This window comes from Meles meles, chromosome 8 (genome assembly GCF_922984935.1).
Source record: "Meles meles chromosome 8, mMelMel3.1 paternal haplotype, whole genome shotgun sequence".
NCBI classification, from domain to species: domain Eukaryota; kingdom Metazoa; phylum Chordata; class Mammalia; order Carnivora; family Mustelidae; genus Meles; species Meles meles.
The window spans coordinates 111,697,630-111,713,532 of NC_060073.1; the positions used below are offsets into that span (position 1 = coordinate 111,697,630).

At 54.6% G+C, this 15,903-nt stretch overlaps 2 protein-coding genes across 2 annotated transcripts; both read right to left on the reverse strand.

Annotated features, from left to right (window-relative positions):
- Position 1: 1 nt before the first annotated feature.
- On the reverse strand, positions 2 to 4,633 carry LOC123948851. Its single transcript, XM_046015978.1, has 9 exons — positions 4,574 to 4,633; positions 4,285 to 4,520; positions 4,025 to 4,146; positions 3,124 to 3,351; positions 2,451 to 2,786; positions 1,750 to 2,130; positions 723 to 893; positions 167 to 319; positions 2 to 72 (listed from the first exon to the last, which is right to left on the reverse strand). Exons 1-9 carry the CDS (start codon positions 4,631 to 4,633, stop codon positions 2 to 4), a joined length of 1,758 nt encoding a protein of 585 aa, XP_045871934.1.
- An 8-nt stretch (positions 4,634 to 4,641) lies between these two features.
- On the reverse strand, positions 4,642 to 14,379 carry LOC123948852. The gene is made up of 14 exons (XM_046015979.1): positions 14,372 to 14,379; positions 13,033 to 13,117; positions 11,542 to 11,632; positions 11,098 to 11,315; positions 10,285 to 10,446; positions 9,940 to 10,122; positions 9,363 to 9,468; positions 8,988 to 9,083; positions 8,713 to 8,884; positions 8,439 to 8,601; positions 7,587 to 7,766; positions 6,373 to 6,547; positions 5,469 to 5,590; positions 4,642 to 4,958 (listed from the first exon to the last, which is right to left on the reverse strand). The coding sequence occupies exons 1-14, from the start codon at positions 14,377 to 14,379 to the stop codon at positions 4,695 to 4,697; spliced, it is 2,025 nt and encodes a 674-aa protein (XP_045871935.1). The 3' UTR covers positions 4,642 to 4,694.
- Between the last annotated feature and the right edge of the window lie 1,524 nt (positions 14,380 to 15,903).

Here is a 15,903-nt window from a genome sequence, read left to right on the forward strand (position 1 = left end):
CCTATAGATCACGCTCCTGGTTGGAACCCATGGCCGACAGGAGCCCTGTCTTGTTCTTCTGCATCTCAACACCTAACACAGTGCCCAGAACCGAGAGGGTACTCAGGGGGCAGCTGCTGGATGAATTGGGAAAAGGAACAGAATGAATGGCTCCTACGAACCAGACCAGGGTCTCTCACTCCCCGAGGCAGGGCCTCCAGCCCTTGGACGATGGGCACCACCAATCCGGTAGAGGGGTCTGTCTGGGCACCAATGACAGGACCAGGTTCCCCGGTGAAGGGGTCTATGGCCTGAGCCCCAATCGAGATTGGGATAAGACCTGTGGAAAAGCAAAAGAGAAAGAAGGAAGGGATGGTCATGGAAAGATGTAAACATGGTGGGAAGGGAGCCGAAGGAACCCTGAGAACCCCTTTTGCCCTTTGAGGGGTTCTGAGCTGGATTGGAGGGCTTCTCAGAGGCCAAGACCCTGAGGGTGGGGTTCTGAAGTGCTGGTTTTTGAAAGGACCCACTTTTCTCAGTGGGGGATAAATGACCTATGGTCCTCGGATTCTGGAATCTCAGCAGCCCTAGTGGAGGTGTCAGAAGGACCCCATCCTATGGCTCATGAGTAAATGGACAGGGGGTACCCCTCCTGGAAAGCACTTTCCAAGGCTTTCTCACCCAGGGCTAAGTCACATCCCCGATCCCCCTGGGGCTTTCACAGGCCCCCAGTCCCCTCCTACCTTTGCCATCAGCATCTTCCATTGAACCTGCCAGGGGTGTGGCGTCACCTGAATTCCCATCAGTCTCCATGCCCAGGATGGGCACCATGAGCCCTGAGCCCTCAGGGTCTGGGATCTCCATCCCGTACAGGACCGGGACCCACAGCTCGGTCCCAGGATAGCACATCATCCCTAATACAAGGGGGGGTTGGCAGAGAGAAGGGTGGTTGAGGGCTAAGTGCCAGGCTCAAAGGGCTAATCCCAGACCTGAGAGGCTTCCTTGCAAAGACTGCATTTGTTTCCTCTGGGGCCTTGCTTGGCCTTCTGAATTCAGGAGGAAGATACTGAGTGGCCTTGGGACCTCTGGGAGGCTGAGAACAATTTCCAGGCCACACTAAAAAGTTAAAAAGAAAAGGATCAAGTATTCTTGAGCACCCACCATGTACCAAAAGTCTGAGCTTGGGAACTCTTTACAAATTACATTTTATTTGGCCCTACAATGGGACCTAAAGTATGTACTGTTTTTATCCTCATTTTAAAGATGTTAAAACAGAGTGAAGTCTAGTAACTTGCCTAACGTCTAAGAGTCATTAAACAGTGGGGCAGGGCTTCAAACTCGAATCAGTTTTGACCCCAAACCCTGGTTCTTTTTTGTCACATTATGGGCAGAAGCTTCTAGAAAGAATGACTGAGGTAAGCTCCAGGAAGGTGTCCCTCCTACTTCCTCTCCTCGCCTGTCCTCGCATTAGTGGAGGTGTAAAATGGGTTTCATAACAAGTTACGCTGTTGGGAACCCTCTGAAATAACAGGGGAACATAAGCTTCATGATCCTGATGTGCAAGACCCAGCAGGATTGGCAAGAGAATAGAGTTCAAGCCGAGCATTCACGGGGTCAGGCATGAAGCCATTACACTCCTTCTCTCTTCCCTCTGTCCCGTGGGGCTGCAATCCTGTCCCCGAGCTTATGAGCTGAGGGTACAGAGGCACCGGGTCATTCAGGGCTTGTGATGCCAGGGGCCCAAGAGCCCAGGTCTCAGTCAGTAGGTACCTATCCTCCCGCCGCTGGCCATGATGGCCTCTGCTGTCCTCAGCTGCCGCTCCAGTCTCCGAGCCTGCTGCAGGGCATGGTGCAGACTCAAGCCCAGTGCCTGTCTCATGTCCTTGATGGCAGCCTCCAGAAGCCCCTGTGTCCTCGACCCCGGCCTCTCCCGGTAGCTCTGGAGCACGGCAACCACTCGTCTCTGGGCCACCAGCACGTTGGCGTCCAGCAGGGCCTGTGATCCTCCCATGTGGGGCACTGTCTGGCCCTCCCACCGAGAAGCTCCCTGCAGCCGGACCGTCTTCCCGCTCAGAGGCTCCTTGAAGCAGTCACCAGGCAGCATAAGGCTCCCCGAGGCGTCTTGCAGCCCCCCCAGGGCAAGCACCTGACCTGGCAGCGGAACCCAAGAGGGTGAGGTAGAAGGGGCTGAACAGAGATGCAGGGAGAGGAGGCATAAAGGAGAATGAGGGCCTGCAGACCGAGTGAGCACAGGGGTGGGGGACGGGAAGTGAGGGGAAGAGGACAGGGAAGCCAGGACCAAGGACGCAGGTGGGGTAAGAGCAGAGTGGGGATAAAGGGTGGAAAGGTGGCTTTGGGGTGATCTGCAGCCTGGACCAGAACATGGGGGGGTGTAAGGGACTGGGGAGATGGAAAAGCCAGACCTGGCAGAGAGGAGGGCGGGGGAGCCCAGCACTGAGGATGGCGGATACCTGTGTTTTCATCCAACCCGACTCCCAGGATCGGCGAGATGCTTCCCGTGACTGGGTCCTCCATGGGGCCCCCCAACTCGAGGGGGGCCAAGGTCTTGGTGAGAGGATTGCAGTATGTGCCCCCAAGAGTGAGCCACTGCCTGGTTTGAGGATGAAGAGTCACAGCCAGCACAGGCACCTCGATGCCGGTTGTGGGGTCTGTCATGAGCGCCCCCAGCTGTGACGTCCGTCTTGGCTGCAGGATGGGCAGGTGGGTGGCGGGAGGGGAGCCTGTGGCCGGGCAGATTGGGTAGGGCACATAGGGGAGGATGGCGGCTTCTGACGTTCGGATGCCACCTGGACGGGGAGAGACAGGGACACGGGGAGACCGGGAGATGGGGAGACAGGGAGACGGGGAGACAGGGAGACAGGGAGTGATAGCACTGTTGGTACGTCAGCCTCCCGCCTGGCCCCGCAGACACTTCTTGCACCCAACGGCTCTCCCCAGCCTCACCCTCTGCAGCAAGAATGTTAAAGTGAGGAGGGGGAGAGGGGTTTGCTGCTCTGCTCTTCATCATACCCCACAGTGCCAGGACAGAGCCCTGCTCCCTGCCTTGTGCTCCCGGGGAGTCCCTCCCAGAGGATCCCAGCAGACCCGGGCAGGGTGGGAGCTCCCTCGTGGTCAGGGTCTCACCGGGACTGAAGTCGGTGGTGGGCACCAGCGTAGCTCCCTGCAGATCGTACCCCAGATTTCCAGCCTCGGGCAGCACCTTCCCAGTGTCAGGGTGGATGAAGTAGCCAGAGGGTATGGATCCTGCATGGCCACTGGCTGGAAGCATTGCACAGCTGGGGCCGGGGACCATCAGCTTGGTGACAGGATTCACGCTGATGTCTGGGGTGCCCCCCTGAGGGTCTGCTGAGGCTGCTGGGAAGCAAATGATGGCTCATCCCTGCATGTGAGGTGGACGGGCCAGGCGAGGGGCTCCCTGGACTGGTGCCTGGAAGGAGCTGGGAAGAACCCCAGCCAACCCCAGTAGCAAGTGCTCCCCGAGGGCAGAGCATCTTGTCTTTTGCTGAGTGCAGGGCATGATCCCCCACGCAAGACATGACATTGTGATATCATCATACTGCAGGCTGGCAGGGACTGGAAGGACTTTGGGAAAAAGTGGTGACAGCCTATCAGTCACCTGGGGGACTCCGCGTACTCAGAATTCCCCCAGAGAACCCAGGGGGATCCTTCTCCCACTCTTCATTTCCAGGCAAGTCCAGCATTCTCCAAATATGGCCTTTTGCACTCATCCGTTGGGCTTTTGCTCTCAGGAAATGCTCCCTTAGGTATAAAGCCATGCTCTGGGGCAGTTCGGCTCGGTTCCTCCCATTCTTTCCATTTCACAGGCTCCCTCTTCAGCAACACAGCCGTTGGCCTGCACACTGCCCAGGAAGGTCCTCCCAGCTTTGGGGGTTTCCACTTTGCTCTGCCCTTCTCCTCCGCTGCACGGTGTCCTAGGGGAGGGGCCACGTTTCTGCCGGCCCTGTGGACCTGAACTCTGCAGGGCCAGGTTTGGGCGGGGGGCGCGAGCCGAAGCAGAACCCACCTGGCCGCAGCAGCTCCGCCCCGGTGCCGGAACCCAGGACGCCCCAGGCCTTCAGGCGGTGGCCCTCCTGCAGCACAGCCTGGGTCAGGCGGCTCAGCGCCGCATCCAGCGGGGGCACTTCCCTGTGGGGGGCCGGGGGGCAAGGGGGAGGCCAGATCAGGGGCCTCTGCTGTGGCCCGTTCTGGACCTGGGGAAGCCACACTCGCTCCTCCCTTGGGCCACATGTCAGCAAGCCTGACTCAGAGGCACCGGGTACACACCCTTCTGGGTTCGGCCTGGTCCGGGAGGACTTCGCGGGCCCAGAGCCCGCCTGGGCCTTCAGCAGCCGCCGGGCGGCCATCAGCGCGGAGCAGAAAGACGCCCACTGCTCCTGCCGGGCCCCGAGGTCTTGGCGGAGGAGCGTCAGCTGGTGACTGAGGCTGGCCGCGTACTGGCCGGCCAGACGCCCCCTGCGCCCGGCCTCCTCCTCCGCGGCGCCGGCAGCGGCCTCAGCAGCCTGGGGTCAGAGACAGCGCTGCCTGCCCGCCCGCGGGGCTGCAGACGCCCGACCGCCAGCAGCAGCGCAGGGGCCGGGCACCCTGCGAGCCCCTGCCGGGAGTTCCAGAACATTCTGCGCAGGCCCGGCAGCAGCGGCAAGGGGATGAGAAATCCCTGGGGGTGGGGGGAGTGGCTAGGAGCCCTGGGGCCTGGGAGCTGGGACCGTGGGAGAGGGGCCACGGGGGGCGGGGTGGGGTGCCGGGCTCAGGGGCCCCCCGGGAGCCCCATTTAGGCACAGGGACCAGGTCGGAAGGTGTGAACTCAGCCCGACCTGTTGCAGCTCCCTCGGGGGACTCCCCAGACGCTGGCCCGCCGAGGCCGGGGTGCGACGCTCAGCCCCCCACAGCTGCCGCAGAGAGCGGGCTTCACTCACGAGTCTGAGGCAGAGGAGTTTGAGCTGCGGGAGAGCGCGGCGTGCACCTGTGACCGGCGGCGCGCACCTGTGACGGCGCGCCGCCGGCCTCGTGGCCCTACTCGTTGCTTTGATCACAGCGCCCTCTGCTGCCCGTCGGTGGAGGAACGCCCCAGCGCCCCAGGCCCCTGACCCGGTTTCCGTACTTGGACTTCTAGTGTGTGTGTGTGTGGTTTTTACCCCCCTCCCTACGCCTGTCACCTACTGGCCTGAATTTATGCATTCCCGTGGGTCTACTGAGGACCAGGAATGGGGATCTGAAGACTCCAGAGGTGGGTCTTAATAGATTCTCTATCACTGATCTGAGGTCCGAAGTTCTGAAAATTAGCCCTAAATTTAATCTGAAATCTTCTATCCCCCCTCCCATATACTTTCCTTTTTCCCTAATTCCCATGAGTAGATGAAGGATTTCTTTAGTTCTCTACCTGGTAACCAGCTGCGTTTTGCGATGAACCCGTTTCCAACCCCGTTCACTTCTCCAGCTTCTCCACTCACCTCTTCCTTGGTCTGGCTGAGTTTTGTTGTCACCGACAGAGACTGTCTGAGCAGGATTGCAAAGAAGCATTCTGGGTCAAACCACTCCAGGTCTACCTGCTCCTCGGCCTCCCAGGGTCCACCTGTCAGGGGGCGGGAAGCAGGATTAGTCTCCCGAAATGCAAAGATAAGCCTCCCTGCTGATCATCCCTGCACCTTCTCAATGGTCTGGACACAGTCTGGCTGGTAACAGCCCTGATGAGGACCTCATTAGAAACACAGAATTCTAGATTCTACCTCTGACCCATTGCAGAAGGTCCCCATGTAATTCACAGTCACATTTAAGTTGGAGTGCTGTTATCTGAGGAGTGTACTTTGAGGGGCAAGGGTAGAAGGTGAAACACAGGTGTGGTACAGGAGTGCCTTCTGGGAGCTGCTCCTCTAGCTAGTGCTGGCCATCTCCTAACGCGGGCACTTTGTACGTGGTTATATAACTTTTCTTTTGGAAAGTTCTTTTTTTTTACGATTTTACTTATTTATTTGAAAGAGAGCATGAGCAGGGGGAGAGGTAGACGGAGAGGGAGAGGCAGACTTCCCCACTGAGTAGGCAGCCCAGTGCGGGGCTCGAACCTAAGACCCTGGGATCATGACCTGAGCCAAAGGCAGATGCTTAACCGATTGAACCACCCAGGTGCCCCTTGAAACGTTTTTATTTAAATGTCTCTATCCCCCTCAGCATGTACTTCTAGAACCAGGCAGTGTCTGGCATACAGTGGCCATTCAATAAATATTTACTGAACAAATGAATAAATGAACGTGGGAGAATAGAACCAAGAGTAATCTGGGAACACGAGAAAGGGAAGCGGGGGGTGGCCAGTTGGATTTGGGGACCCCTCTGGGATTCTAACCTGAGTCTGTCACTCACCGTGATCTCCCTCAACCCTGGGGGTATCAGAATCTTGGTGTGATCGACCTCTCCTCACTGACATCATCCCAGGTCTTGGGGAGGTGTAGGCATCCAGGTTGTATCCTTGCTGATGCTTCCGGAAGGTGGGGTTGGGAGTGGCCTTCCGGGCCCAGCTCAGGCTGTGACACTGAATCTACACGGTACATAATGTGGCGATGTGAGGGGACAGGGGGAAGCATCTTCTCTGAAGACCGGCTGGAGGAAGAGCCCTGCTCAGCTGAAGAGAGGGAGAACCTCGTCGTCTTGTTTGGGCCATTCCCACTGCCTATGTTTTTTTGCGCCCCTCCACCCCATCCATCATTTCTTCTACCCTATTGCTAGAGTAAAAATAAAATTCTTACCAGGGTTTCTCTCTCTTGCTTGAAAGTTTTTTGTTTTGTTTTGCTCAAAGGTTTTATTTATTTGTTTTTTAAGATTTTGTTTATTTATTTGGCAGAGACACAGTGAGAGAGGGAACACAAGCAGGGGGAGTGGGAGAGGGAGAAGCAGGCTCCTTGCTGAGCAGGGACCCCCTTGTGGGGCTCGATCCCAGAACCCTGGGATCATGACCTGAGCTGGAGGCGGATGCTTAATGACTGAGCCACCCAGGTGCCCTTGCTCAAAGGTTTTAATGGATCCCTCACTGCATAGAGGATAGCACGTGGCCCATGAGACCATCATGATTTTGTCTCTCAGCTCTGTGTTTGCACCCCCATATTTGGTTCCCTGAGCAGGTGAATGCTGTACCCTTACACATAGTGCCCTCTATCTCATCCGCACTCTCCTCCCAAGCCCAGTATCTCCCAGCCCCCAACTCGCTAACGCCTTCGTTAGTACAGGGGACACAGGGTCCCACGGCTCATATCTCAGGCCTCTTTTGGGATCACCTCTTCACAGAAGTCTGTCCTGACCCACCCAGGAGGGGCAGTCAGCTCCTTCCTGGTGCAGCCGGACACCCTGGACAAGCTTTCACCAGAGTCCCCCAGTGTTGCTGGACGCTGGTTTGCTGCCTTGTCTGTATTCTGCCCGCTGAGCTTTGATCACTGGAGGACTGAGGCCGTGCCTTTGTCACTTTCACATCTTAGCAACTAGTGTAATGCCTGCTGCCAACGGGCACGGGACAGCCCATCACACGGGTTTGGGGAGGCGGTCTTGCATGGAGGTTAAGATGTCCCTTGTCCAGCTTTACTCACCAACAGAAGCAGGCAGAACCCCAGCAGCAGGACCATCTCCCCCAGGACTTCTGGCCAGTCAGACCTCTTCGGGGGCCTGGGGATCTTGGCGATGCCGGTTTGGATGAGATACCTGGGAGTCGTGGAGGCAAACGGCCCTTCTCCGAAGCACCGCCCCCCGGGCGGCAGGGTGCGGAGGTACTGGGGGGAGAGAAATCGGTTCAGCCTTTCTCCCACGGTCGACCAGAGACTGGCAAGGGAACAGAGTGGGACCCTGGGCCTGTCGGCACAAACCAAATAGCCCAGATCTTTGTGCACACCTTGGGGGAGCAGAATCTGGGTTTTCCCCAGGGAAACAAATTCACATCGAGTAACGGAGCAGCTGTATGCCTGTTCTGGGGCGAGGTCGGCACAGCCTCCTCGAAGCTGTGCAGGTGGGGTGAGGAGCTAAATCCCGTGTGTGACCCAGATTCGGCACCTGGGTCAGTGGAGGCATCACAAGCAGGTCACATGGATACAAGCCTGTGCAGATGACCTTGGGGTGTGAGCCTTCAAGGTGAGAGAGGGAGTAGGGAAAGAGCGGGTAATGAAGCAGAGGGCCATGAGCCATGTCCGGACACCGGGAGGTCCTTCGATACACCTGCTATTTTTACCCTCACGATCTTCCCTTCTCTATACACCACATGTTGGAGGGAACCCTGGAAACCCTCAGAACTACCTGTTAGTAGTGTGGGAGCCCGAAACTTTGATAGGGACGCCCTGAGTGTCTCCCTCCTTGGGGTTCTGTCTGGGATGGTCATGGGGCAGTGTTGTCTAAGGCGAGGGGGACATGATGGGTGGGTGTGTTGAATGAGGCCAAAGTCACGGACAAACCATCTTCCGATGCTTGTTGCTGCTCAGACGAAAGACATACACCCCGGGCTGCTGGAACTGCTGCAGGAAGAGGTAGGGCTCTCGATCGTGGAGCTGGGACTCCTCAGGGAGGGCCCGAAAGCGTCCCCAGTCAAATCCCCGCAATGTGTTATAGAAGTGGCCCCTGGGGACAGAGAAAGGAGGCGTGTGTTGTCTCCTGCGAGTGCTCACAGGCACAGCGGTGTCTTTTGTCCAGTGCCTCGATGGTGGCAGGCCATGTCCTCTGGTGACTCACAGGTCATACTCCGGGTAATGCTCATGGGTCACCAGGAAGGCAAGCGTATCATTGACTTGGAGGCAGACTGTGGGGTTGCGGATGCCAGGCTCTGGGGGCAACAGATGCCCATGGCGCGTGGAGTTGGGGCTCACTGACCGAGAGGAGGTCAGATGTCCTTCGCTCGACTTTCCTGGGCAAGTGAGATACAGAACCTGAGGAATAGAGACCTTCAGACAGATTCTTGCTGGTGGCAGTGGGAGAGGAGAGACAATAGCTGTCCCCTGGATGCTCACCGGTGTCGTGGCCTGGGGGCCTGGGGTCCCTGAAGAGCTGGCCAAGGGCGTGCAACAGCTCGTGACCTGGTCTGATCAGGCCCAGGAACCCAAAGCCTGGAACAAGATAGGGATCTCCCTCAACCGGCAGGGACCTAGGGAGAGAGATTTCCCTAGTGCACGGACACAACAGAAGCTGTCTGTTTCTGATTTGCACATGGCAGGATTCAACTTTCTAAAAATGGACGGGTCCCTTCATGGGGCACCGCCCATCACCATCTAGCTTCTGCCCGAAGAGGCCCCACTCATGCCATGGTAAGGTCAAGTCAAGGCTTTCCTGTGTGTGGTCCTGAGTGGTGGGTCTACCTGTGGCTTCCCTCTGTCCCGCTGTCTTACCATCCATCCTGATCACATACAGATGGACAGACTTATGGCCTTGGTCTGAGTTGCAGGGATGGCCTACGGCACGTGGTAAGGAAGGCCTGTCCAGAAGGTAGAATTCCTGGGAAAGAAGAGGTCTAGGATCAGCTCTTTCCCTTAAGACATGGTGAGTAAGTAACACATTGGCCCCGCAGGGAGGCGGAGAGAGCATGGGGCTTCCCTTGAGCCCTGTCTGCGTGTCCTGATAAGGATTCGGGGTGGGGGGTGGTACCCGTCGTCTAAGAACTTCACAGGGAGGGGTAACCACGAGTCATAAATCTGGGCACCATGCTTTGCTCATGTGGGAAGGTTTCCAAGACAATTTCTGCCTCTTTAAAGAGCAAATCACTTCTTCAAGGAGTTTTACAGGATGAAATTAAATCAACAGGTGGGCCTTTCCTCTGGTCCTAGAGCTTGTGCCTATGATGTGGGTTGGTGACATGGGGCCCAGACCCCACGCATAGGCATGTCATGCCTTCTCCTCCTCGGGAGGCAGAGGCCCCAGGGGCAGGGGGCCCCAGCCCAGCCAGGGGTGAAAGCTCAGACACTGTACCTGGCTCCCAGTGCCTTCAGGGATGGAGATCTGTGGGATGCCCTCAGAACAGCTGAGCTGCAGGACGTGTCTCTGTCCCTCGGGGCACAGGGGACCACACGTTCCACTTGAGCCTTGTCCCCAGCACAGACAGAGCCCCAGGCCTGGGTCATAGCCACGGGCATCTCCCGGGGTGGCACACACCTGCACGGAGACTCAAACGTCTTAGGGACACCTCTCCGGGGGATGCTGCCCCCAACTCTCTCCAGCTTCCAAGTATAGAGCGCAGGTCTCCTTGTTTCCAGGGAGGGTTAGGGGTTGGGTGTTGGGCGGAGGGACGGGGTGCACTATGGAGACACCTCCTACCTCCCGGGCACAGTGGTCATTCCACTGATCCTTGGTCAAACACAGCCCCTCCTGGTTCCAGGTGGCCCCATCCTCGCAGCTCCTGTGTTTCCGCTGGACACAGCCCCACGGCTCTCCAACATCTTGGTAGCCTGGGAGGCAGGGGCACTGCCCATCACTGGGCTGCGGGGTGGGGAGGGAAGAAACTCAGTTGAAGGTTAGCTGGTTGATGAGGAACCACACCTTTGGTTGTGACCCTGCCCGATGAGAGCCAGAAGAGAGAGGTGGGGGAGGGGAGGTCAAGGTTCAACAGGGCTGGAGAGGGGTCCGATGAGAGGGGAAGGTGACCATTATATGCTGGTTAGGGTCGAGGCGGTGCTAGCCTTTTAGCCAACAAGACCCGGGAATTTCAGGAAAGGAAGGATTCACATGCCTCATTGTTGGCTTATAGGGAAAGTTCGAATTGGAAGGGTTTGGGGCAGGGTGTATTGTGGGAGTGGTCATGGTGGAGAACAGCAGACTGCCTTTTCTTCTGAGTAGGGTTGCCTGATTTAGCAAGTAAAAATGTTATATTTGAACATCAGATAAACAAGGAATGTTTTCAGCATAAGCTTGTCTCATTCAGTATTTGAGACACACTTATGCTAAACAATGATCTGTAACTGACCTGCAGTTCAGGTTTAACTGGGCACCTTGTATTTCATCTGGCAATCTTATCCCTGTGTCACTTGGAAACCTGAGCTAAGCCTGGTCAGGTTACACCTGAGCCGAACTTGACCAAAAACAGTCCCGGAAAGGCAGCTTGTCCTTGGGTCCCACCGCCAGAGGACATACCTGGAACACTCGGCCAGGCCCCAGGCAGACACACGTGTCCTTGCCCTCCTCCGGCTGGGTGGCCCCAGAACCACAGGGAAAACAGGCATCCTGGCCAGGCCAGTGGTTGAAGAATCCTCGAGGGCAGAGAAGGCAGAGGGGGGTGTCATGGGGACCCGCTCTGCTGAGGAAGGTTCCGGGAGGACAGGGAGGAGGTGGTGAGCGAGAGCAGAGCCTACCTGTGGAATGACGGGTGCACAGCGATTAGGGCTGAGACTTAGCTTCCGGGAGCTGCCGGTCCCCAGGTGATCCCCCCCAAAGGCCCTAGTACACCCCAGACTATTCCCTCCCCCTGCTCAGTGGCTTCTGACCCCACCAGCCCAGGTGTTTGTCCCCTGAGCTTGTCTTGCCCACCCCTTCGCTTTATCCCCAACTCCTCGGTGCAAATTCAGCCCCAGGTCCTACCCTCTGGGCACCCTGGTAGGTGTAGCTCTTCCGCACAAGGCATCTGGCTCCCGCAGTCCTGAGGAGTGTCTCTGCCCAGGCACACGGCTCTCTGCAAGGTAGAGCAGAAGAAGGCTAGACAGGCCCATGTCCAGGCGATGCCTCCGAAGGGTAGAGCCCTCACTTCCTGGGCGGGGGCGACAGTGGCAGGGAGGGGGGCCCACATTCAGGTTGGAAGAGGATGGACAAGACCTCTGGGGTCGTCGATGGAGAGGGAAGAGCAAAAGGCAGAGACCCAGTGACAGCAGCCCCCGGGGAGGACGAGATGGGGATGGGAGAGGTACGGAGAGATCTGGGCACAGGGATCTGCACACAGAGAGAAACGCCGGGAAGGGCAGCCTCTGTCACTCATGGAAGCTCCTGGGAGCACGCACTGAATACTGCATGAAGGTGACATCTGAGAGACGCATCCTCCAGGCGACCTTGGCCCAGACAACTCAGATAGGGCCCTATACCGTTTCCTTCCTAGAGCAGCCAGCAGGGTGTGTGTGTGTGTGTGTGTGTGTGCGCGCGCGCGCGCGCAGAACTGGGCTCAGTGAGACCATGGGACATTCTAGCTTCTGCCTTGTGCCAGGTAGAGCCTATCCAGTGTCCACAATCCTGCAGCAGAGACACGAGGAGAATGAGGCGAATGAGACACAGGCTTCAGTCCTTGGTGCACGTTCAGCCAAGTTTCAGAGATCCGCAGGATGTTAGCATCAGGAAGGGCTTTAGAGGTGATTTCATTCTCTCCTCCCAATTTACAGATGAGAAGACCGAGCCAATAAGACGGAAAGTTTTAACAGAGTCACACAATGGGTCAAACGCTCTTCAAGAACATGCATCCACGAGATCTGGAAACCATCCAGCCGCCAGGGAACGCTTGAAATGCCCACGTGAGGCAAGGCAGGAGCACGCGGCAGGTGGTGGAGAGCAAGGGCGGAGACCTGGCCTCGCTGGTGACTATCCTGTGAGATTAGATTATCAGTTAACTTCTCATTCATAAAGAGGTGATAATAAATAATACTGCTTGGCTTTCTTCAGGAGCAGATGTAAAAATCGATCCAGCTAACAGGTGAGGAAGCGCCTGCGGGGACATCAGGTGCCCGCAGAGGCGAGGTCTCACGGGGGAGGCGTGGCTGCCCAAGATGCGGAAGTGGGCCTCGGGGACCTTCAAGGCCACCCGGCTTACAAGCCCCACTTATGACCGGTAAATAAGATCTCTGCCTCCAAGTTTGAATAGTACTGGGTCAGGAGGGCCTTAAGAAAGTCTGTTTCATGACGTTGTAATCAGGCTTTGTTTTGAGAACAGTGAATGTAGCTCCGACTTGATTTGTTGTATCTAATTCCCCGAACGACTGGTGACCGGGTTGCTTCTAATAAGAGATCCCCCTGTTCAGGACAAGGTGTCCCCTCTACTTGATGGGACTTCACTTGCTCATTCGGTTAGTGGTCCGTTCCACAGGGACTCACGGTGTGAGTCCACCAGCCGGAGCTGCTGGTGCCTGCGGAACTGGAGGCGGACTGCGGCGCTGAGGTCAGGAGGGGAACCGCCAAGCTGCAGCATTAGAGACGCCTTGCCGAGACGCCTTCCCCCCTTGCTGAGGGGAAGACATTCAGATCCCTGGGAATCTATATTCTGTGAAGCATAGCTTACATCCGAGCTGTCCCATAAAAAACACGACGCGATCACAGATGGAACGTCAAATTTTCTAGGAGCTGTGTTATAAAACTGAAAAGAAAGAAGAGAAATGAGTCTTAATTACATATTTTATTTAACCTAATGTAGTACCTCGACACCAAGTCGATATAAAAATTAATAACATGGTATTTCACATACTTTTTTTATACTGTCTTTGAAATCCATTTTATAATTACGCCAGATCTCAGGGAGGACTGGCCACACGTCAGGTGCTCAGTGGCCCTACGTGGCTGCCGACCGCTGGGCTGGACGGCACAGGGTGCCTTCTTCGCCTGGGGAAGTCACTTCTCACCTCTGTCACCTGCTTTGTTCTCCTGAGGGGCTCAGTCATCCTGCCCTCGGCTTTCCAGAAGGTGGCACTGTGATCTTGCAGGAAATGGTGCTGGTGGTGGCCTTGGTGTTAAGAGGAAATGGCAGTTGGAAAGGAGAATGTGTGTGTGTGTGTGTGTGTGTGTGTGTGTGTGTGTGCATGTGCAAAGCACTATCAGTACCTTAATTATTTTGGTGGAGATGAAAATGAACATCTTGGTCATGTTATAATTCTCCAAACATTTTGTTATTTCTGCCAATTGCTCGGGGGTCTTTAAATTTAATTCATTTTTTGCATATATATATAAATTATATGTATTTGATGTGTACAATGGGATGATTTGACACGTGTGACTTGTGACAAGATTACTATTGTCAGGCTAGCTAGCATTATCATTTCCTCACATCGTTACCATTTCTTCGTGTGTGACGAGAGCACCCGAAATCGGCTCCGTTAGCCTGTTTCCAGTATGGAATACAGTGTTCCTGACGTAGTCACTAGGCTGTAAGTTAGATCTCTAGGCTTCTTTATCTTATGTAATTGCAACTTTGTACCCCTGTTGCCCAAACCTACCATCCTCCCCCACCTTCCTGCCCCGTCACCATACTTCTGCTCTCTGCTTCTGAATCCAACTTTGTTTTTTAGATCCCGCATATAAATGAGATAATAATGGTATTTGTCTTTCTCTGTCTAGCTCCTTTCACTTAGCTAAATGTCCTCCAGATTCACCCGTGTTGTCACAAACATCAGGATTTCCCTTTTTATTCATGACTGAGTAATCTTCCGTTATATGTACTTACCACGTCATCTTTATCCATTCATCTGTTGAGGGACACTTGGGTTGCTTCCGCGTCTTGGCTACTATGACCAATGCTACAGCGAACACAGGACTGCAGAAGTCCCTTCAACATACTGATTTCATTTCCTTTGGATAAATACCCAGGAGCAGGATTGCTGGATCCTATGGTAGTTCTATCCTTAGTTCTTTGAGAAAATGCCTTTCTGTTTTCCATAATGCCTGGATCAATTTACATTCCCACCAACCGTGCACAAAGGTTCTCTTTTCTCCACATCCTTGATAACACTTATCTTTTGTCTTTTTGATGATGGCCATTGTAACAGGTGTGAGGGGATATCTCGTTGTGGTTTTGATTTGCATTTCCCTGATGATGGGTGATGGTGAGCATCTTTTCACTAATCTGTTTTCTTTTTGGGAAATGATCATTCAGGTTCTTTGCCCATTTTTAAATTAGGTGATGTATTGTCTTGGTATTGAACGTTTGTGCTCCTGCAAGGGAGATTATCATTCAGTACTATAGGTGATCTGGGGTGTGGCCTGGGATTCTGCATTTCTGACCAGCTAAACTAAGTCTGTGGTTACCATGCTCTAAGTAGCCAAGTTTTGTGAGGAGCTCTGATGCGCACAATCCTTGAGGTTCATGACCAATCTTGGGGTTTTTGAGTATCCCTAAAGACCACACTCCCTGATAGTTTGTCTACATTTGTTGCTTCCAGGTTCTTATACTATATCCCTGAACTCTGACTTCCCTATACACTGTCTCTTAAAACTGTCCTCTCCAAGGTCAGTGTCCCCTGGGCTGGTCTAGGTCTTCCTAGATTTTACTTCTGATTTTCCCTGATTCTTCACTGCTTCTGACAGGTTAGGGACTTCTTAACTTCCATGATTTTGAACCCCTTTCAGTCTCTTATTTTTTTTTCCTCTATTTTTCTAATTCTACGTAAGATCCCCCCACCCCCGGAACATGGTTGATTTTTCCTTGGTAATTTTTTTTTTTATTTTTAAAGTTTTCTTTTTCTTTTTTTTTTTTAAGATTTTATTTATTTGTCAGAGAGAGGAGCAAGAGTGAGCACAAGCAGACAGAGTGGCAGGCAGAGGCAGAGGGAGAAGCAGGCTCCCCGCCGAGCAAGGAGCCCGATGTGGGACTCGATCCCAGGACGCTGGGATCATGACCTGAGCCGAAGGCAGCTGCTTAACCAACTGAGCCACCCAGGCGTCCCTTCCTTGGTAATTTTTTAAGAACAGTTTTAGACTTACAGAAAGATCACAAAGACACTACAAAGAATTCTCATACACCTTACACCCAGTTTCTGCTATTATTAACATCCTACATTAAATTGATGTATTTGTCAGAATTAAGATACCAATATACCATTATTAACTAAAGTCCATACTTTGCGCATATGTCTTTAGTTTTTACCAGATGCCCTTTTCTGTTCCAGCATCCCATAGTACATTTAATTGTCACATCTCCTTAAACTCCTCTCTGTTGTGATGGTTTCTCAAACTTTCCCTGCTTTTTGATGATCGTGG

Coding starts and splice junctions, on each gene's coding strand:
- LOC123948851 (XM_046015978.1), bottom strand. CDS start 4,633: ATGTTCTGGAACTCCCGGCAGGGGCTCGCAGGGTGCCCGGCCCCTGCG. Junction 4,521..4,573: donor CCCCTGCGCTGCTGCTGGCG/GTCGGGCGTCTG, acceptor CTCTGACCCCAG/GCTGCTGAGGCCGCTGCCGG. Junction 320..722: donor GGAAGATGCTGATGGCAAAG/GTAGGAGGGGAC, acceptor GCTTTTCCACAG/GTCTTATCCCAATCTCGATT.
- LOC123948852 (XM_046015979.1), bottom strand. Junction 10,447..11,097: donor GGCCTGGCCGAGTGTTCCAG/GTATGTCCTCTG, acceptor CCCACCCCGCAG/CCCAGTGATGGGCAGTGCCC. Junction 4,959..5,468: donor TCAGCCAGACCAAGGAAGAG/GTGAGTGGAGAA, acceptor GCTCTCCCGCAG/CTCAAACTCCTCTGCCTCAG.